This window comes from Hemicordylus capensis, chromosome 2 (genome assembly GCF_027244095.1).
Source record: "Hemicordylus capensis ecotype Gifberg chromosome 2, rHemCap1.1.pri, whole genome shotgun sequence".
In the NCBI taxonomy this organism is placed as follows: Eukaryota; Metazoa; Chordata; class Lepidosauria; order Squamata; family Cordylidae; genus Hemicordylus; species Hemicordylus capensis.
The window spans coordinates 63,032,876-63,055,917 of record NC_069658.1 but is presented as its reverse complement, the minus strand read 5'-3'; the positions used below and the strand labels follow the sequence as shown (position 1 = coordinate 63,055,917).

The 23,042-nt window shown below is 42.4% G+C and overlaps 1 protein-coding gene and 1 pseudogene across 13 annotated transcripts in view; both read left to right on the top strand.

The window, feature by feature from the left end:
* MCTP1 (multiple C2 and transmembrane domain containing 1) overlaps positions 1-17,896 on the top strand; it is a 335,774-nt gene extending 317,878 nt beyond the window's left edge. For 11 of the 13 annotated variants that reach the window (XM_053298671.1, XM_053298667.1, XM_053298665.1 and 8 more), the window contains 3 exons: positions 4,559-4,668; positions 8,254-8,351; positions 15,969-17,896. In XM_053298671.1, the coding sequence (XP_053154646.1) occupies positions 4,559-4,668; positions 8,254-8,351; positions 15,969-16,040 (280 nt within the window). In that variant the 3' untranslated portion in view covers positions 16,041-17,896. Of the gene's footprint in view, positions 1-4,558; positions 4,669-8,253; positions 8,352-15,968 lie in introns of those variants that run through there. The other 2 variants (XM_053298676.1, XM_053298677.1) reach the window with 2 other exon arrangements.
* LOC128348331 (uncharacterized) lies at positions 6,276-6,422 on the top strand (annotated as a pseudogene).
* Positions 17,897-23,042: the final 5,146 nt, after the last annotated feature.

Genomic DNA, 23,042 nt, shown 5'->3' with positions numbered 1-23,042 from the left:
GGCGTATCAGTCAAAGCTGATAAAAGGCACTTCTGGCCACTTCTTCAACCTGGGACACTTGGGAGAGGTTGGTGTCCAGAAGCTCCCCCAGACTGTGTACCTGTTCCTTCTGGGGAAGTGTGACCCTATCCAGAACAGGCAGATCAAAATCATCTCCTGAGTTCCAACCCCACACAAGAAGTACCTCCATCTTATCTGGATTCAGTATGTTTGTGATCTGTCATTCAGCCCATCACTACCTCCCAGCAGGCATTTAGGGAGGTTATGACTTCTCCTGATGATGTTGACATAGAGAAAAATAGTTGGGTATCATCATCATACTGATAACACCCTGCACCAAATCTCATGATGATCTCTCCCAGTTGTTTCATGTAGATGTTAAACAACATTGGATACAATACAGAGCCCTGAGGGATACCATACCAAAGTTCAGATTTTGGAGAACAGTAGTCCCCGAGGGACACCAACTGGAATCTGCCCGAGAGGTAGGAGTGGAACCACAGCAAAGCAGTACCTCCCACCCCCATCTCCCTCAGATGCTCCAGAATAATACTATGGTTGATAGTATCGAAAGCTGTCGAGAGGTCCAAAAGGACCAACAGAGTCACACTTCCATGGTCAATTCCCAATTGGAGATCATCCATCAGCCCGACCCATAGCCCACCCAAAAGCCAGTCTGAATTGGGTCTAGATCAGTGATTCTCAAACTAGGGTCCTCAGGTGTTATTGGACTTCAGCTCCCATAATCCCCAACAAAAGGCCACTGAGGCTGGGGATTATGGGAGCTGAAGTCCAATAACACCTGAGGACCCAAGTTTGAGAATCCCTGGTCTAGATAATCAGTTCCATTCAAAACTGCCTGGAGTTGGGAGGCCACCACCGTCTCAATTACCTTGCCCAACCATGGAAGGTTGGAGACAGGCCTTTAGTTGATTAACTCTGAGGGATCCAACGCAGGCTTCTTCAAAAGAGGTCTAATAATTGCCTCCTTAAGGCAAGGAGGCATCCTGCCCTCCCTCAGAAAAGCATTTATGATCTCTACTAGACCTTCTACAACAACTGTTCGTCTTTAGTTACCGTTAACTCATTTGGCGGCTGCTCGGGAATGGGCCTTCTCTGTTGCTGCCCCTGGACTTTGGAATGTGCTCATGTTGAAATAAGAGCCTCCCCATCTCTGGCAACTTTTAGAAAGGGCTTTTAATTAGATTCATGGTTATGAATGTTTAATGTTGGTTATAAATGATTTTAATGTTAAAGATTTTGATGTTTAAATGATTTTAACTGTTTAATTGATATAGTTTTCATTTTAATTGTTAATTGATTTTAATTGTTTTTATTTTAATGAAAACTGCCCTGAGCCATTTTTGGAAGGGCAGTATATAAATAAGATAGATAGATAGATAGATAGATAAACTTCCTTGCCAGATAGTATACACTGTGTCAGGCAAGGGTCAAGAGAACAGGTGCTAAACAAAGTGAAGTAAATGACAATTATTAGTACGTTATTTGAAAAATTAGAAAGGAACATTTTCTGATCACAAAGAGTGATTGCTAAGGAGTCAGTATTCCCACACACAATGGGCAGTATCCAGACTAGTTAATCATGACTACTACTGCAAATATTAGTTAGTAGAATACTAAACACTACTGAAAACTATGGGAAAAGTTAGTCCTGACTAACTTAGTTTGTGAAACCTAAATGAAATGAGACTTCCTTTCTGAGTGGGGTGGCCAGGATTACTTTGAGTATTGATGCCTTCATGATATTTTGGTCAAATTCCTCCTCATATTTTGTCTCTACGTACCTTGGTAAAATGTGCCAAAAGCCACTATTACAGGTATTAAAATTGCATATTAAAAGGATGTGTGAACAAGGAACCTTCTGGCTTCCTGGAACTAAGGAGGTACTTCTCCAGTCTCATGCAGGTTTCACTTATCTTAGAATCCAGAGAGAGGCTGTGCCTGAAGTTCTTAACAGTTCTCAAAGCCAGTATGCTGGACAAGACCATTCCTGCTGACATGCTCATCAAACAAGCATACCAGGGGTGTAGCTATAATTGAACGAAAGGGTTCAAAGAACACGGGCCCCCAGCTCCAGAGGGCCCTCCAGCTGCATCCCTCCCTATTTTCTTCATTATCTCCCTCAGTCTGGGGGGCCGCCAGAAAGAGGGATGAACACGGGCCCCCTCGCCCCTAGCTACGCCCCTGAAGCATACTTTATATTCTCTATTATTCAAGATATCCTCACCCACCTAGTCAGATGCCAGCCAGCTGATTTGAGTCATCAGTGGGAGGATTCCTAATCTCCCAGACTGGCCCTGCCTAGCATCCAAGAAGCAGAATCTCAGCTGACTTCCACATCAGCTCCACTTTGCAGCTTAGGCTGTCTTTCCTTTCTTCTTTGTTCATTTCTTTCTAATCCTGATTCATCTTAGTTTACAGTCGTGTTCTTCAATGTTGCAACAACCCAGGAGCCAGTGAGCCATCAACCCCAAGTGCAGCTCATTGACTAATTTTTTATTGTGCCTGTGTGAAGCTTTCACCAAAGCTGAATAATCTGCACAGTCAGAGTTAACTATTTCCACAGACATTGCTGGATTTTGTCCAGTGCCACGGGTGGGTGTGTGTGTCTCCCTTAAGAGAAAAGGAGCCCTCTTGAGCCCTCTGCATCATTTTGGAAGGTGTGCACAGGGTGCTGAGAAGTGTAGCCCTTCCCAGTGTTTTCCTCCTAGAGCTCTTAATAGAGCATTGAGAAAGCACGGTACTCTGGAGGTCAGCACATTGAAGGTTTTTTGCCAAAGTGCTCCCCTCCTGAAACATAGTGAAGATCACTATACTAATAACGGAGGACTGATCTCTAGAAAGCTGAAGTGTAAGAGGTTTTTCTTAAACAAAAAAAATTATGTGATATCATGCTATGTATTGTTCTGCCTTGAAGAATTTTTTTAAATTAAAGATCACTGGCTTACAGGCTGGCCCTTCATGGCTTTGGGAGAAAGTATTTGGATGCTGCTGGGAATCTGTTCCCTTACCACTGTCATGCTTGTGGTTGCGCATCAGTTGCACATCTGTGGCATGACTTATTTATTTCAGTGGGAACTGTTACTCGAGTACTATAGTGCAATAGCATTCTTCCACAATTGTCATTTTTAACATTTATTTATTTATTTATTTATTTATTTATTTATTTATTTATTTATTTATTAAAACTGTTATACCGCCCTTCCAAAAGGCTCATGGCGGTTTACATTAAAACACCATTAAAATCAATTAATAATTAAAACAAAAATTATAAAGCATAAAAATAATTAACAATTAAAAACATCGTAAAACAACAAATAAATGATCAGAAGAATTTAAAAACAAGTTTTAAAAAGCTGAGAAAGCCTGGTTGAAGAGATGTGTTTTCAGGTGTTTTTTGAAAAATGCCAGAGATGGGGAGGATCGTATCTCAGCAGGGAGCGCATTCCACAATCTCGGGGCAGCAGCAGAGAAGGCCCATCTCTGTGTAGCCACCAAACGAGTTGGCGGCAACTGGAGACGGACCTCCTCAAGTGACCTCAATGGGCGGTGGGGCTCATAGCGGAGAAGACACTCTCTTAAATACCCAGGGCCTAAGCCGTTTAGGGCTTTATAAGTTCTAACTAGCACTTTGTATTTTGCCTGGAAAACTATTGGCAGCCAGTGTAACTCCATCAACAAAGGAGTAATGTTGTCTCTCCGAGATGACCCAGAGACCAACCTGGCTGCCGCATTCTGAACCAACTGAAGTTTCCAGACTACGTACAAAGGCAGCCCCATGTAGAGCGCATTACAGAAGTCAAGTCTGGAGGTTACCAACAAATGTACCACAAATGATTAAGCTAATTGTCTTGCACTACCGCAAATTAGCTCATCCAGCAAATGGTTTGTTAATCTGGATGTTGGCCACTATTTGCAGTGGATTTTAAGCTCCTTCCTTATTTTTGCCTGTGTCACTCTGTAAGGTGTCAATTACACTGATGGTGCTGTATAAATAAAAACATCTTCCCTGCATGGTAGACCTCAACCATGGAATGCTGCTAGACATGATAGGCAGGATAATCAGCAAGCAGCTCTTACTGAAGCTTCAGATGTGAGAGTAGAGTTAAATATCCTTAGGGAAGACAGTTTGGACCTCGTCTTGAAGGTATGACAAATATTGATGTGCTTTCTTTGAAACTAATTTTAGAGGAGGGGCAATATTGGAATGGGAGTGGGTGGAAGGGGGATGTGGAGAAAGCACTGCAGCTCCTTAAGCTATAAGCCGTGGTTTGTAATTGGTGTAAAAAGAAAGCACTATGAAGCTGCAAGAGGCTGCGGAAAGACAGTTTAAGCTCCATTATCACTTTCTAGGAATTGGGCTCAAACCCTGATGTACATTGTATTCTCTATCCATGCATTCATAAACCAACCTTGGTTCTCTCAGAAGGCTAACTTTGTTGCCTTTATAGCTCTGTGTTCTGCCTGGCTGGCACTTGTTCTTTTATTAATTCTGTTCTTTGATTACACTTCTGACTCATGTTAATTTTTTATTCAGTACATTCAACTGGACTGTTCCATTCTTAAGCTGGCTGGCCATTGTTGCCCTCTGTGTGTTCACAGCCATCCTGTATTTCATTCCACTGAGATACATTGTCCTTGTCTGGGGTAAGTAAAGCCTTTCCCCCCCTCCAAAGCTGTCCATGCCACATAGAACAAGCTATTCTAAAGGGATGAGTTATACAGCCAGTCCTTCTCTGTATTTATGATCATGAAGCAACTCCATGATGGAAACAGACAGGTTAGTTAGAAATCACAACTGGGTAAAGATTTAGGCCCTCCTGCCAAACACATCTCTCTTGTCTGGCATTTCAAACTTCATCATACTATAAACATGTTTCCATGAGGATTCTTCATATATCAGACTGTAGCATTGTCTAGATATTGCTCTGATTTATTTCCACCACTCATATACAAACAGTAGCATTTCAATCTATAGTACATTTAAGAGAATAAAGTGGAAATCATCTGGAGGCTATGCCTAGGAGCCAGCAATGAGGGGTCACCTTTAAATGAACAGAATCACACACATGCATGTTATGCCAGAAGCTAAGGGCTGCTTCATACAAGACGTCCCCCACTTCTTTTTCTTTTTCTTTTTCTTTTTTGCTTACTCCCTTTGCCCTTTTGTGATTTAGATACACAATTTTAGAGGAACAAGTAGTGAAAAATTCACTCATGTGGTTTTCTGAGGAAGAGCAAGTGCATTTTGTAGTTGATTATTTTACATGATTACAACAAAAGTCATATGATCAGTCTCAGATTACAGAAGTTAATGCTTGAAGAAACCTTGTGTGTTGTGCACACACATACAGCTTCCACACACACATTGGCCTCTTCCTACTGATTAGAAGAGCTATTAAACAGCATTATTAGTGATATAAAATATCACTAATGGAACCCATCAATACATTGGGATATGTGCAGTATTCACAGTGAATATACAAACACTCTAGCTGACAATATTGAATGTGCTTTGACTGAACCTGTCAAAATGGATAACTAGACCTCAGCTAAAGTAATCTGTACTCTTTGAATATTGTTTTTAAAAGGATAAAAGAGATTTGCACAGTCTTCTAAACAGAGAAGCATTTATGTACCGAGTGATCTAATTAAGGCTGACCATTAAAAGATGAACTTCAAAATGATCTCTTTAATGCGTAAAAGATATTAAAATAACTTAAGATTTTTACACAAAACGTAAGTTTGAACAAAACCAAGCAGCCTTCAGCTGGCATGCTTAATGGAGTACTGAGGATGGTGTATCACACCAAAATGTCTGCTCGGTTTTGTTTTAGCTTACATGTTTTGTGTAAAATATCTGTAAGTTATTTTAATATCGTTAAAGAAATCATTTTGACGTTTGTCTTTAGAGCAGTACAATGTGTATTTCACTGCTGGTATATCGTTTCATTCAAAGTTGACTGCTAACAGCCTTAGCAACAGCTAATAAAGCACCACTAAATTGTGATAAAGTACCCTCCGAACAACATGGGAGAGAATTTGCTTAATAGGGTTTCAGAACCTGAAGGAGTTTAAAACTTCTCTCATTCCTAAGACATAGATTTTGATATCCATCAGTATGGAACTCTCTAAGCAGTTGCACAGAAAGATGGAAAATCATTATATAACTCTACCCTCAAAATGTTGTGTATATGGGGAGATAGATGGAGATACACACACGCGCACACACACACACACACACACACACCTACACCTCTACCTGGCAAGAGAGACATCATGATCATGAAGGTGCTTTTCCCAGGATGAGGCTCATCCATTGCACTCCGAGTATGCTGACCCCGCAATTTCTCCAAATGTGGGAAACTCGGCTGCGTTATTTGTAGTCGGCCTACACCTGCAATACTCATTCTGGATGGTAACTGGTGTTGGTATGGAGGCAATGGTTAAGGCATTCATTGGGTTGCCATGCCAGCTTTCAAGCTGGCAGTGCAGGTGCACACATCCTACTGTTCCACATACCTATGCAGGTAGAACACGCTGTTCATAGATCCAACACCCACGGTTTCACATGTCAGGTAATTGACACCTGATCTTGTTGTACATGGGGGGGGGGAGGTTTGTAAAGGGTAAATTCCACATATCTGTGAGTTTGGGGTGGCCAGAAATGACCTCTGAGGTGAATTGAATTGAATTTATTTATTTACGGTCTTTGACTAAATAGTACAATACATTTACATGAAAAACTAAAACACACTTTCAGCAAATATAAAACATTAAAATATAAAACCAATTAATCATTTCTAATGGAGTACTTATGTATATATTATAGCTTCTCCAAAGCCTCAAAGACTCTATTTCTTTAAGGGCCGTAATCTTAAGGCCACATAGCAAAACTTAGCTACTGCGGCCGAGGTTGCTGTATCCTTGTCATTTAGTAGAAACGTTACCGTCTGGTCATCATCTTTTCCATTCAGGTCTTTTAGTAATGGGCCAATTAGTTGGTGCCTTATGTCCTGATATATAGGGCATTTCAATAAAATAAGGGCCAGTGTTTCAACCGCTTGATCACAAGGACATTTTCTTTCTTCATAAGGTAGTTTTGCATATGTCCCATAGAGTAAAGCCGATGGGAAAACATTAAACCAAGCATTCATTGGGTTGCCATGCCAGATTTCAAGCTGGCAGTGCAGGTGCACACATCCTACTGTTCCACATACCTATGCAGGTAGAACATGCTGTTCATAGATCCAACATCCACGGTTTCACATGTCAGGTAATTGACACCTGATCTTGTTGTACATGGGGGGGGGAGGTTTGTAAAGGATAAATTCCACATATCTGTGCGTCTGTAAGCCAGAAACCATAGAGGTCATTTCTGGCCACCATTTTGAAGAGAGGAGCCATTTTGTGGCTCATTTGTGTTTTTTAAAAACCCAACTTTTTTTAATGTGGTTTTTTTGCGGGGGAAGGAAGCCAGATTTGGGACTTTGGGGACGCATTGCTGGACACTTTGAGACCTGCGGAACATGGTAGGGCACTTTCCCTCAGTTTTTAAGCCCTTTTCCAACATTTTCAGCAGTTTCCAGAACCTTCAGGAACCTAACGCCCTGAGTCCCATTGACTCAATTCCTTGTTATCTGTGGTTTTGTTATCCAGAAACAGAATTTGTTATCCAGAATTTCTTATCCAGAACAGTGGGAATGGAACCCCTGCAAATAATGTGGTACATCTGTAATGTGATGTGGGTACTCGCACATTATGGCCCCAGTCACACAATCTCCCTTCCTTTTGTGGAGGGTGGGGAAGAAGTGTACAAATTAGGCCATCAGGCATTTGGACTTCTCTATGGATAGCAGAGTTGCATGTTTTGTGTGTGGTTAAGGGGCAAGGTGTGCACCTGCACCATGCACACTGCTGCAGTAGCTCTTTAGTTGTCCCAGCTGGACTGCAGCCTCAACAATATAGGCCTGATTGTTGAATGATAGCCAAATGGTCTTTCTCTTTGGCATTAAGTTTTTAGAGGGCTTTTAGCTGGTGGAAGAACATGACTTTGACTTGCTGATGGGCATCTTAAGGTAAAATAAAATCCCCTCTTTTTTTTAAGAAGGAAAGGAAGTGAGGGTAATTGTCAGGGCTGAGTTTACAGTCCATTCTATTCATGTATTCAGTGGGTCTTAGGTGGACAACTGTCCTTCAGAATTTATTAACATGATCACTCTCTCTATTTAGGTATCAATAAATTTACAAAGAAACTTCGAAGTCCATATGCAATCGATAACAATGAACTACTTGACTTCCTCTCAAGAGTTCCTTCAGATGTGCAAATGGTGTGTATATGTTTTTAATTTTAAATTCTTTACATGTCATTACCATGCACTGTTGATTTAAATCTACCCTTTAAAAATAACTTGAAGACCGTCACAGATTTTTATTCTTTCGTGCACATTTTTTGTAAGTTTGTGGGACCAAGTACAACTTATTACTCAGTTGTACTTCCTGCAGTTAGGATTAGTCTTTCCCATAGCCACAGAATGTCTTCAGGAAAAGTGTTTGGAGTGTTTAGCAGCAATCCTATGGTCAATGAAGTTTGAATTAGCCAACTACTAGGGACAATTGTAAATCGGTTTGGAATTCTGCCTTGAATTTATCCTAGTAATTCTATAGATTTTCTTTTTCTTTTCTTTTTCTATATCTTTTTAAACATATAGACCTATACAACTGAACCTATAGACCTATACAGCTGTATCAGACACAGGGGTGTAGCTATAAATGACCAAAAGGGTTCACAGAACATGGCCCCCCAGCTTCACCCCGCTCTATTTTCTTCATTATCTGTCTCACCCTGAGTGGCCGCCAGAGAGAGGGATGAACACGGGCTACACCTCTAGCTACACCTCTGATCAGACAATCATTTATATCAGCTCAAAGCAGCTCAGATTTCCATTTGTTATTAAAGATCTATGAATTTTTCAATAGACATGTGTTTGCATTCACACTTCTGTGGGAAGGTTGTTATTATATAACTTTAATTAAAACTACTTGAAAGCCACCTTGGTGCTTTCCAGACTAGCTGCTCAGCAATAGCAAAATGCTTCTGTTCAGGCAAATCGCATTTGAAATGCAAACAGCAGGGGGAGCAGTCTCGTGGAAACGAACAACCCAAAAAAAGCAACCTTTTTATGCCAGATACACAACATCATAACACTATATCGCAGTGATTAAATTTGAAACAAGGCATCGGAAATTTGAACGACACCCTGCTGTCAGTGTAGGGACTACGGTGTCACAATACAGGAAGTGTGGAAGCACACTTCAGAGATCTGCCATTACCCCACTGCAGGGTGTAATCTGGAAAGCGTCCTTGTGAGTCAACTGAAAAGCAGCATATAAATATTGGGTGGGATTCAAAGAACTGCCAAAGAGGCTTTAGGCGTGTTCCTTGAACAAGGTAATATGGCAAAATACTTTTGAACCTGCAGGGACTTTCAAAAGTGTATTCGGATGTGGCACAAGGCTCTCCTATTTAAAGGGGGAAAGTTAAAAAGCATTTGCCATGTCAAAGAACATTGTTAATATTGCTCTATTATTAACAATAATATCCCTATCAGTAAATAATAGAGATTAGAGCCAAGAAAACCAAAAGTAGTTTGGAGCCTTGCATTCCCTGTAATGGTACACACATTTTGTCTTACTTGCTTCTGGTCAAATAAGTTCTGACAGTCCTAGAAACAACAATAGAAATTTATCAGAAACTTTCCAGAGGCAAGGGTGCTTACCATAGCAGCAATCCCACTTCAAACTGCCTTCAGTTTCCGTTTTCAGTTCTCTGAAAAACCTGTGTCAACATAAACAAATTGCAATATTAACTAGCAGTAAATGTGGATAATCCTATATAATAAAACCCGAAGGTACCTGCGTCCATGTCTCTTGCAGGTGTTCTGCGCATGCGTGGCGCGCGCGCCGCTCTGCTGGTGAGGAGGCCGCTCGGATCCCCGCCGCTACAGCCCCCAAGAGCAGCCGCTTGGATTGGGCCGCATCTGTGGCGCCGCCCGGAACAGCCACTCCGGTGGTGGGGAGGCCGCTTGCCACCCTGGATCCCCGGCGGCAGGGCTTAAGAGCCCTCCGCCGCCACTACAGCCCCCAGGAGTGGCTGCTCGATTATGCCGCATCCATGGCGCCGCTGAGAGAGGCCACACCCACGGCCTTTAAGCAGGGGGCCACCCTTTATTCTTTGCGGGGGGGCTTAAGAGCCCTCCGCTGCCGCTACAGCCCCCAGCGCAGCCGCTCCTATTAGGCCTGGCCACGTGCTCCTGACCAGCCTAGGAGCTGCTACGGACATCCTCTCTCCAGCGAGTCAGAGAGAGGACTGAGCCGGCGCAGGCGCGCAGCCGGCTCCCCTGTTTACAACTCTTCTAGCGCCCGTTAATGTAACGGGCTTAACAGTCACTAGTCAATTAATAATATTTAAAGCATGAACTGAGGTGAGAGAATATATCTGAGAATAACAAGGGCTAAATCTGGAGAAGAGTTTCTCCACCATTCTCAGAAGGCAAGCAATAATTCACTAGCAAAGGAGGACCTCACGGTCTGTGTCTTCCTCTGTAAAAATGGCAGTGTATCCTCCAAGGGTGAGTGAGGGCAGAAATGCATCTGGGATCTGAGAGTTATACATAGCTCTATTGTATTTGGGACTGGAATTGTAATTATTGAGTATTTTTTGTTGTCTTTCATAAGTTTGCATAAATCAGGCTAAGAAACTAGTTCATAGCTGTTTGATATGGATCGTGATCTGTTGCAGCCATAAGATCGGGTTCTGTGTCTGCGTGGGACCATTCGGATAGAACTGATGAGCTCCTTGAAGTCCGTAGCCCCGTCCCCTGCATGTGGTGCACTTTCTTTCCAGTTCCTTTCTGACCGCCAATGTGTCAGCACCCCAGATAGTTAGCACCTCAGATCGATTATTTTCCTGTGGTTATTGAGAGAGAAAATGGACAGTTGTTATTACACTCTGAACTCGGACCAGACCAGACTATTCTTACCCTTTACGTCCCAATTTTGTTCTACCATACAGACGGATTTCTCTGATATGACATGGGACTGTTACATTGATTTACTCTCAAAATTAACTGCAATTTGGCTCTTTGAGTATTATTTCTATTTTATTATTTTACTATTTTATTATTTTAGTTACTCATTATGGATAAGAAAAATACCTTTAACTGCAGTCTGTGCTGTAATTCAAAACTCCCCTCAGTGGACGACCATGAGTTCTTCTTACGTTGTCTAGATGGAGAGCACAACACTTTTACTTTTGCCTCACCTTTTCCCATCAGACCAGTAAAAATAAATCCCTTCATTTGCAAGCTGCCTTGTACGATGACACTCTGTGCCCTGGGACGCCGATGCCAGGGTACCAATGTCACCAGTACCAAGGTAGACATTGGGCTAGATGTCAAAGTTGATGTCAGGATCTGCTGCCTTGCAGTCTAAAACCTTGACGCGAACTGCCTCAACATCATCAACTGATACCTTTAAAGTACCTAAGCCGTCCTATTCAATATTGAATATTGAATAGGCCGTCCTATTCAACCCACCAAAAATGGCATAAGTCCCAGCATTGGGCTGCCAATGTTGAATGGGCGCCTCCTCACAAGAAATATCATGAAAAGGGTGCCAATTGTTCCTCCACCCCTTAATGAGCAATGCCTTCTCCAACAACTCTGCAGTCGGTCTTGACCACTCTTCAGTCTCGTCCATCAGCACCAGATTTTATGGATCTTAGTTCCTCTTTGCCCATGGCTCGCCATCCTGCTTCGACATCGGTAGCGGCACACTCAATACAGACTATGGTACCGACTGCTCAAGGCCGTGAACACTCTCTGTTGCCTGCGGTAATTCAGGTGCAGACACTGTCTCCCGCTGTTCTCCATGCCAAGCACACCCTTCGACCGACGTCCTCTCCGGTTTCTTTCTAAATGGAGATTGACAGTGTTGAACACGACCCAAACTTGGGACAGGATACTGCTCAACGTCTTTTACACATGCTGGACTCCACTGAGAGTACCCTGTTGGCTTGGACCTTCTACGGATTCTTAAGCCATGGTCTCAACGCCAATGAGGATGGGACATTCTCAATCCCAAGGACACCAGGAACCTTTCCATCCTGAGTCCACATCCAAACCTGTCCACATCCATGGAAAGTCCTGACTGACTATGTGGCCACACAAGGCTTGGCTCATACATTCAGAGGGGCTGATCCTTCGCAAGCTCATCGTAGCCCCTCTGGGCTTCCCTCCGATTAACAAGAATACAGACTCTGGAAAACCCACCATCAATCCTTTGACAGTGGTCCCTATTGCTACACAAATGACCCCTCCACCAGAGTTTCCTAAGACTGCCACTATTATGGTCTTAATGTCGACACAGGTTATGCCAATTAGAACAAAGGAAGACTCATCAGTGCCTCGGCATCCTGTTAGTTTGACATGTATGGCTACACAAATGGTTTAAGTGCCTAAGCAACGTCCGCAAAAAAACTCAGCCTACCCAAACAATGGCCCTTACTACCACTATGTTTATGACTCAAACAGCCCCTGGAGACAAGGGCTCAGCTCCTTTGGGGCCTCGTACTGCCATTTTGATAGATGATTATGATTCTGACTACTCTTCTAGTGACACCTCTTCTTCTGATCATCCTGACGACCCCCCAGTTAAGGTGGTGCTGGGTGAGAATGTGTCTCCAAATGAGGAAATAAAGTCTTATCACAAATAAATATCTGAAATGGCTTCTGCACTCTGGCTTGCAGTTAAAAAAGCAACCTCAAAATATAGACGATCCTGTCTACAAATTCTTTAATTCTGCGGTCCCCACTCAACCAGTGCGCCTGCCGATTCTACCGGTACTACAAGACTGCAAAATCTGCATGGGAAGCTCTTCAGACCTCTGCTCCCACCTCCAAGCAATTAGAAAATTTGTACAGGATCCAGGAAGATAATGACTTGCTCCTTAAACACCCTTCCCCCAACTCTGTTGTAATGGACTGTGCTTCATCGTCTAAGACCGGCAGGCATCATACTATGCCGGGAGATAAGAAGATTGGAAATTGGACATTTTGGGTCGAAAGATCTACTCGATCTCTTGCCTGGCAGTTAAAATTGCTAATTACACTGCCTGCTTTGCTAAGTATACTCCCTCCCTCTGGGATGAACTTTTCCAGAACAAAATAACCTTTCACCAGAGGAGTTTCTAGCTAAATTCAATGATATCCACTCCAAAGTCACTCTTTTAACTAGACAACAGCTCAGCACTCCCAAACACCTGGCAGAGACTGAACCTCGTACATTGGTGACTGTCATCATATTATGCAGACATGCTTGGCTTTGCTCCACTGTGCTTCAGCCTGATATGAAAGATGGAGTGGAGAATTTGCCCTTTGAAGGAAAGGGTCTCTTCTGTGAGACTACAGACACTACTATGGAATCCATAAAAAAATTCTAAGTTTACAGCTAAGACCTTTTCACAGCCCTACAACTCCAAGTACTGCCAGTTCGGCAGGAGGCAATACTCCTACCAACAAACAGAACCAGCCTTTTAATAGGAAGCCCTATAATCAGAGAACGAGAAACACCCAAGGCTCCTGCCCAAAACCAACCAATATGGGCAAACAGCACCTTTGATTATCAGACCAGTCCACCAAATTCCATAACCCAAGAGTCACTGCCACAGACTCCTCTGCTGCCTTCCATCCTAGCTGCCTTCAACATCAGGCTGGCAAGTCATGCCTTCGCATGGTGCAACATAATATCAGACCACTGGGTCCTACGCATAGTCCAAACAGGCTACATGATAGAATTCACATCCCAGCTATCCTTCAGTGGGATAAAGTATAATCCTGCTTCCCCACTTCTGGTGGAAGAAGTTCATACTCTCTTGGACAAAGGGGCAATATCACCTGTTCGGTGGACAAATGAGTAGTGGGGTTTTTACTCCTGCTACTTCCAGGTCCCAAAATGGGATGGGGGCCTACGATTGATGATGGATCTCTGGCAACTGAATCTTCATGTGGATATATGCAAGCTTCACATGATAAGGTTACAGAGCATCCTTCCTCTCCTCCACAGGGAGGAGTGATTCGTGACGTCAGATCTCTGAGGCACGTATTTTCATATTGGAATCCAACAAAATCACAGACAATACCTCCGATTCACAGTGGGTCACCAAGCTTTCCAATACAACATTCTTCCGTTTGGACTGGCGATGGCACCCAGTGTACTTATGAAATGTATGGCCATAATCGTAGTGCATCTCCAATTGCAGGCACTGGTCATCTTTCCAAAACTTGACTGTCTCCTGACAGGAAGAGTAGAGCACCAGGTAGCTTCGCTTGTCTCAACAGTCCTATGCCTTCTGGAGGACCTAGGCATCCAGTTCAACTGGACAAAGCCCACTCTACCAGGGCTTACACTACCTCAGCGGCCCCATAGAGTTGGCATCAAGCCCACGGACATCTGCACCTCAGCTACCTAGTCGTCTGAACATACTTTTACCAAGCATTATGCTTTGGACCTTCGCTCTGCTACTTAGTCCGGTTTTGGGAGGGGTGTGCTTAAAGGGATCTTACCTTAGCATACTACACCCACCTCTAGAGTGCAGACTGACAGCTCGTTAGTCACCCATTCTTATGACTTCAGTGGATCATGATCCAGATAAACAGGTTGCTCACCAATGATCTGGTAGTGATCCGTTGCAGTCATAAGACCCTCCTGCAATATGCGAAGTTATTTGCTACATATGTTTATAGAAGATGAAGTGCTACTTACCTTGTTGAACTATGGACTGGTTCCCAGAGGCGTAACTATAGGGGGGGCAGGGGGGGCACGTGCCCCGGGCGCCATCTTTTCTGGTCACATGGGGGGCGCCGACATGACAAAAAAAATTTTTAAATTATTTTAAATTTTTTGTTAATACAAATGTTTCCTGCTCAGTGCAGCAGCGCTGCAGCAGTCAAGGGAGCGCGTCGGCAGCCCATCCCCCATGAGCAGTCCCTTCCGCGCCGCCCGCGCCCCCCCCCATTGCTTTGCTGGCACCTGGCGGCCAGTCAGTGGCCTGGCTTGGCGGCGGCGGCGGGCGCTTGTGAGGAAAAACCTAAGTATAATGTAGTATGTTGGGGCGCGGGGGGCGCCATTTCAGTGCTTGTCCCGGGCGCCATTTTCCCTAGTTACGCCTCTGCTGGTTCCATACAATGATTGCATCCAAATGTTGGTCCTTCAGGAACTGAGGAGAAAACACTAACCCTCCCAAACTAAGCAAGTGCACCATGTGCAGGTGGTGGGGCTAAGCGCTTCAAGGAGCTACTCAATTGTGTCCAAATGGTTCAGCGCAGGTGCAGAACACATTCTTATGACTGCAACGGATCACTACCAGATCAATGGTTACAAGTGAGCAACCTGGTTTTTTTCATAATTTTCTAAACAGTTGCAAAACACACACACACACACACACACCACTTTGTGGGGCGGGGGAAGAACGGGGGGGAAATTCTTTCTGTTTGCCCCCCCCCCCGCCAGATTTTTCCTCTCAAATTAGGTCTGGCTTGTATTCCAAGCTGCCACTTGGTGCTATACAGGTTCACATTAATCCAGAGCCAATTTTAAACCTGGTTTGAATAGCTATATCATCACTTGAATTACAGGTTGATACCCCATTTGAAATGTTGGTTCTCAACAAGATAGGAATACTTTGAGGATACTGTCCTGTGGTGAGGAAGACAGTATATTTCACTGAAGTTTCCACAACAATACTCTGTTGTTTTCTGTTGTTTTCATGAATTTTCTGTGTGCTGTTTTGTTCTTCAGCTTGCTCCTTTGCATAAATGTAACTTTTATTTCAAAAAATTGCTTCTGGTTGTCGAGTTGTAATATCTCTCAACTTTGTGTTTAAACAGGTGCAATATCAAGAGCTGAAACAGGATCCTACCCATAGTCCAAGCAAGAGGAAGAAAAACAACCCTAGCTAGCTAATTCCATGTGCTAAGATGACCAGCATCTGTTTAAAGAAAATAAAACAAAATGCTCAAGACCTAAAGAGCTTTTCAGCTCTCTACGCTTTATTTATTTTGCCTTTACATCACAATGAGAAAACATATAAATATTGTACAAAGGGACTTAGCAATGAAAATATACTTTCAGTTGTACAGAACTAAGACGGAGGTTTCAAATCTAGTTTATGCTGCTTGAAAACTTTATTAGATGAGAGAGTCCATTTATAGCATGGATGTTAAATGGTAAGTGATAGACGACACACACAACTGGATAAGCAAAATATCTGTTCAATTAAGTGTTTTAACTCATTCTCCAGTTAATTTTAAGAGTAAATCCTCATTTGTGCATGACCGTCTCTTTATCCAAAAGCAGTCTTCATTGTTTACATTTCACCAGAAGTATAAAATGAAGGAGCTGCCTCTTGTATTTTATGAACAAAAACCCTGTCATTGAGACCCTATACTGCAAACTGACCAGGCTTACCTGAAAGCATAGAATAAATGCAAGTGTCTTACTGAATCTCCAAAGATTTCAAGACATTCTTAGTACTTTTATCATTCCACTTCAAGACTTTGGAAATCTATACCTGTATCTAAAATACTGCCAGGTTTATAACTGATTGCATATCTAACTTTTTATATTGCCACAAATCTTAATTTATTCTTATTAATCTAGTTAACTTGCATATAGTTCAGCAATTAAGGAAATGTTATCTGATCAAAACAATACTGCTTCAGGTGTCAGCTTACTGGCACAATTCTGCACATAAATAATACTAAGATAAGTTTCCTTCCTAATTAAAGGGTCATATTCAAAAGCTTTGCAGCATTGTACTTTACCTGTTACTGTAGTGAATGAAATTCAATTTGGGGAGAATGGATATACCTGTCTTATTTATTTAGTTGATTGAGTAACCAGTCCTTCAGGTATAGAAGTGCCCTTTTTTGTGGAAACCCTTTTGTAAACTAAGTGGCAGGTAGAGAAATATGGTTTACATTTCAAAACGTTGCCATTGCAAAATGAGTAGCTAGAGAGGGATTCTTAAACTGTTAACTGTGAAGGCCTTGTCCCTCAAACCAGTGAGTTGGGGATTTACATCTAAGGAGCTTATCATATAGTCCTTACAACAAACTTCCAGTGGGGTATTGAAGGACCACATAAGGATAATGGGTGTGTACTTGAAGAAGGCATATATTCCATGCTCTTCATACATGGCATTCAGCCTGAGTTATGATTGCTTATCAATTTCTATTGCACTACTGTCCAAATAGTACTTTTTTGAGAGAAATATATTAAATTGTGTATGCACAGAAATATGTATATACATGAACTTATGTCAAAAAGTATTCTTAAATTGCATTTCTCATGAAAGCTAATTTTGAAAATTATTTTTATCTTAAATATCTGTTGCTGTTTCTTACAAAAGAACTATTTTGATCTTGCCTATTTATACAACATGTTTGAAAGAATGCCAAACAAGTTCTCTAGCTACAGAGAGGGCTTGACCTGAATATGTGTTCTGGTTGTGTTGCCAGGTGATGGTGATTTATTTAATATGCACATGTATTCAGGTTCTGTCTTTGTTTATTGCTGATGAACAAGATGCCATTAATGAAGTCAACTTTACTGAAGAATCTGCATTGATGTTATTTTTGTTTTGGTTTGTTTTTTGGTCCAGAATATTGTTTACTGTGTGAACTTGTTACATAATACATGATGACTTTTCTCTCTCTGATTTTTTTCACTTAATATTGTCTGTCATTCTATGGGCATTTTTTCCTGTACAAAATGCCTACCTAACTTATTTATGGCATTAAACTCGTATGACAAATTTTGGTTTTATTGTGTTGGATATTTTGCAGTTTGTTTATTTAAATAATTGGTATTTCTTTTCTTGTTTGCAACAGTATCAAAACTGACATGCAACTTTGTCAAAATTAACAATTAAAACTGCTAACTAAAAAAAGTGAATAACTTATAAAATCAACAATAGCCAACCCCCCCCCCCCCAAAGGCAATGTTAAAATAAATTACCCTGAAAGTAAAACAGTGCAGCACAATGAAAAGGCTCATTAAATAAAAATATTGTGATGTGGCACCTCAGTGCTATTAATGAAAGCACTTCCAGTATCTATCTACACAGGGCATTCTGAAGATGAGACACTACCTCTGAACCCCACCCCCCACCCCCCCGCAATAGCCTCCCACCTCACCTAAGGTCATTCACAACAAAGTTTTTTCACAAAGTAAAACATTACAGAACAAAGAATCCATATGAATGCTTATACAGGAAACTGAAGGGGAACAAGACAAAGGAAGTGTCCTCCACAATTTCTATCCCTTCCCATTGCATAGCACCAGACTACAGCTCTCATTTAGCTTCTAAATAAGCAAGTACACTACTTACTACTGTCCTCCTCAGAACCTTATTTGTCTCTTCTAACTATTCATATGTTCTGTTTAGTGCACATATAATCTGCATACAATGTATGCATCTACAGACTTGTACACACAGAGTTATCCACATTGCAATGAATGTACGTACAGCAATAGACTTACTATCCATACCTGTATCTGAAAGGGTCTGTACCCTGATTCACCTTTCAATTTCACAATTGTACATTCACACAAAAAACATGCACATGTGTACAGACACTTGAAAACATGTACTGTATAATATAATGTCTGAATACAGCTTCTCTCTCTGAACATTTTTCTGGTGATTTACCAGCTTAGAACCTGCATAAGCAAATTTGCATGAGGTCATTAATTAATAGAGAATTTTCCATAATATTTTATATCAGTGACTTGTCTGTAGGCTGTTGCTGTTTTGCTTTGGAAAGGAAACCTCTTTGGGGAATAACCCTGCCTCAAGCTCCAAGTGTTTCAAGATGCTCCTTGTGATCAAATTAATTCTGGAGTGCGCATCTACACCTGTTAGTGTCCTTATTTGATATCTCACCTCAGGCATTTTTAAAAAGGCATTTGTTTACAGCAATGTTGTTCTACTACAAAGCAACTTTATGTAGTTCTGAAAGCAATTTTAAATCCACGGAGAGAGAGACTAACAACTTGCAACATGTTCAGATTTTCTATCAAGTGTTAAAATCCTGGTTTTAATTGTACATTTACAATTAAAAGCATTTACTTCAGAGACTAGATGTTCCATTAATAATTATGATTTGGAATGCCAAAATTAGTATTTGGGATGGTACTTGTTTACCCCTAATATGGTAGAGTGACAATTGGGTCATTCACTATAGTTCAATCTGAAACTAGTCCAATTCTATGTACATTGACTCATTTGAGCTGAATTATTTTTTAAATTACATCCTGTCTTTTTCAATAGGCAGCTTGCACTAAAAATTAAAATATAGCAAGGATAAATGTAACTCAATGGGAGTTACTCCCACATAAAGTACATGGGATTGTATCCTCAGTGTTTTGCATTTGAACAGTTTTCAGGAATCAGAGCTTTAAAAGCAGGAAGCTCTCCAGTAAATTCTGATGTCCTGGACCAACCTTAGGGACTATTCTTGGTGTCCACAGATCACCCATTGTTCAATTGAGTCCCTAACTGAGCTGACAGACCTGTTTGCAGGGTTGGCACTGGAGTCATCCAGATTATTGGTTAGAACCATGGTGATTCTCTGTATTTAGCAGCGGGAGAGTAACTGGCCCTATCCACCCCCAGCACAGTACTTCCAGTGACTGTTGCTGGTGTCTAATGTTTCATTTTAGAATGTGAACCCTTTGGGGACAGGGAGCCATCTTATTTATTTATTGTTTCTCTTTGTAAACCGCCCTGAGCTATTTTTGGAAGGGCGGTGTAGAAATCGAAATAATAACAATAACATAAGAACAGCCCTGCTGGATCAGGCCCAAGGCCCATCTAATCCAGCATCCTGTTTTGCACAGTGGCCCACCAGATGCCACTGGAAGCCTACAGGCAGGAGTTGAGGGCATGTCCTCTCTCCTGCTGTTACTCTCCTGCAACTGGTACTCAGAGGCATCTTGCCTTTGAGGCTGTATGTGGCCTATAGGCCTCCAACCAGTAGCCAGTGATAGGCCTCTCCTCCATGAGGTTATCCAAATCCCTCTTAAAGCCATCCAGGTTGTTGGCTGTCACCACATCTTGTGGCAGAGAATTCCACAAGTTGATTATGCGTTGTGTGAAAAAGTGCTTCCGTTTGTTGGTTCTAGATTTCCTGGCAATTTCCTGGGATAAGCCCTGGTTCTAGTGTTATGTGAGAGGGAGAAGAATATCTCTCTATCCACTTTCTCCACTCCATGCATGATTTTATAGACCTCTATCATGTCTCCCCGCAGTCGTTTTTTTTCTAAACTAAAAAGCCCTAGGTGTTGTAGTCTTGCCTCATAAGAAAGGTGCTCTGGGCCCCTGATCACCTTGGTTGCCCTCTTCTGCACCTTTTCCAGTTCTATAATGTCCTTTTTTAGATGTAGTGATCAGTATTGTACGCAGTACTCCAGCTGTGGCTGCACCATAGTTTTGTATAAGGGCATTATAATATTAGCCATTTTATTTTCAATCCCCTTCCTAATGATCCCTAGGATGGAATTGGCCTTTTTCACAGCTGCCGCACATTGAGTCGACACTTTCAACGAGCTGGCCACCACAACCCCAAGATCCCGCTCATGGTCAGTCACCGACAGCTCAGATCCCATCAGTATATACTTGAAGCTGGGATTTTTTGTCCCAATGTGCATCACTTTATACTTTTCCACTTTGTTGCCCACTCCCCCAGTTTGGAGAGATCCTTTTGGAGCTCCTCACAATCTGTTTTGGATTTCACTACCCGAAAGAGTTTGGTATGGTCTGCAAGTTTGGCCACCTTTCTGCTTACCCCTGCTTCTAGATCATTTATGAATAAATTAAAAAGCACCAGTCCCAGTATAGATCCCTGGGGGACCCCACTTCTTACTTTCCTCCATTGTGAAAACTCTCCATTTCAGTTTTTCCAGACACTTCAGAACATCAACTCTTGTCACTGCTATCTGACTCAGTTCTTTAGCCTCCATCCCTGAAAAGCCTGTTTCAGGAACAGGCATATGCTCAGTATCCTCTGAGGCATATGCTCAGTTTTAAAGGAGAACGGTCGGCGGAGAACTCCCTGCAGGCTGCCGTTTCCTTTGCCGGTCTGGCTGCAAATGGCTTCTAAGAAGCCTTTCGCGCGCGTGCGCGTGCGCGAAAGGCTTCTTAGAAGCCATTTGCAGCCAGACCGGCAAAGGGGAAGGGCACGGCAGGGGAGTTCTCCCGCCGCCCTCTCTTCTGACTTGGAATGGGAGGGGGTCTTGACTTCTTGCAAGCGGGGACTACACAGAGCAGATCTTCTTAACGATGGATCTTCGTAACGATGGATTTACTTCACGATGGGTCTGTTTGAACGCCACGGGTCTTCTTGTGGGTGGCCGCCAGCCGAGCAAGACTTTGAAGGGGGCGGCAGGGAGCTATCCTGCCGCCTGATTACTCGGAGAAATACAGCGCGGTTGTTGCGAGGGTTAAGTAAAGCCCCCCTAGTCTTTTTGGAACCCCCCAGACATTCTTCCCGAACCAAAACCACCCCGTGTCCGGACCGGTCTGGAGGCCTTTAGAATGGCCTCCGAACCGGTCCGTGCACATGACTACTCACAGAGCTATCTGAGGAAAGATTGTGGGGTGCAAGTGGATTTTTAAAATTAAGCAAAATGCAGAAGGAGATGTTCAGCATTACAAAGCGAGACTGGTGGCAAAGGGATTCTTTCAAATATATGGGCAAGATTATGACAAGACATTTGCTTCCATTGTAAAACACACCTCAGTAATGACACTCCTAAGCATTGCAACGGCAAAGAAAATGCAAGTGGATCACATAGAAGTGAAAACTGCATTTCTTTATGGAGAAATGAAAGAAGATATTTATAAGGAGCAGCCTCCAAGATTTATGGGACCTGGTAAAGAAAAACATATATGTAAGCTGCAGAAAAGTATTTATGGACTAAAGCAGACAGCAAGAGCCTGGAATGTCAATTTAAACCAGTTGCTAGTCAATGAGGGTTTTACCCAAGGAAAGTCTGACCCTTGTCTGTACTTGAGCTTCAAAGACAACAGATGGACCTATATACTTATTTCCATTGATGATCTGATATTTTTTTATGAAAATAGAGAGGACAGCTTTGAAATAATAAAGCACCTGAATAGTAAGATAGAAGTAAAAGAACGTGGGCCTGTTTCACACTATCTTGGAGAGAGAGAAGAGGGTGGAAGCTATTTACTTAACCAAAAACAGAAAATAAATGATTTACTAGAGTATTTGGGACTGACAGAGGCCAAAGAAATGAGTACACCTATGGAAACAGGTTACCTAAAACAGAAGAGAGCCAGCGTGGTATAGTGGTTAGAGTGCTGACTAGGACTAGGACCAGGGAGACTTGAGTTCAAATCCCCATTCAGCCATGATACTTGCTGGGTGATTCTGGTCAAGTCACTTCTCTCTCAGCCTAACGTACCTTACAGGGTTGTTGTGCGGAGAAATTTTAGTAGTACACCGCTCTGGGCTCCTTGGAGGAAGAACAGAATATAAACCGCTTCAAAATTGGCCCCTTGGTATACGGAAGATCTATGGGGGCTGAAGCAGCAAGGTAAGTGACTGGAGCGCAAGCGGAGAAAGACTCGACTCAAATCCGACAAATTATGACATAGAGCACATTTAAAGATCTATGCTCAGGCAATACGTGTGGCGAAGAAGCGGTTCTTTTCTGCCCGTATTGCCTCTGCGAGTTCACATCTGGCAGAGTTGTTCAGGGTTGTGAGGGGATTAGTATCTGCCCCCCCTCCCTTGAACCAGAATTTGGAGTCATCAGTTACCTGCTGTGATGTGTTTAAAGAGTTTTTCACAGATAAAATCTCTCGGATTCGGACCATCCTAGATGGAGGCTCCACAATTAATTTGATGTCTGAACTGGAGGTGTCCGACAAT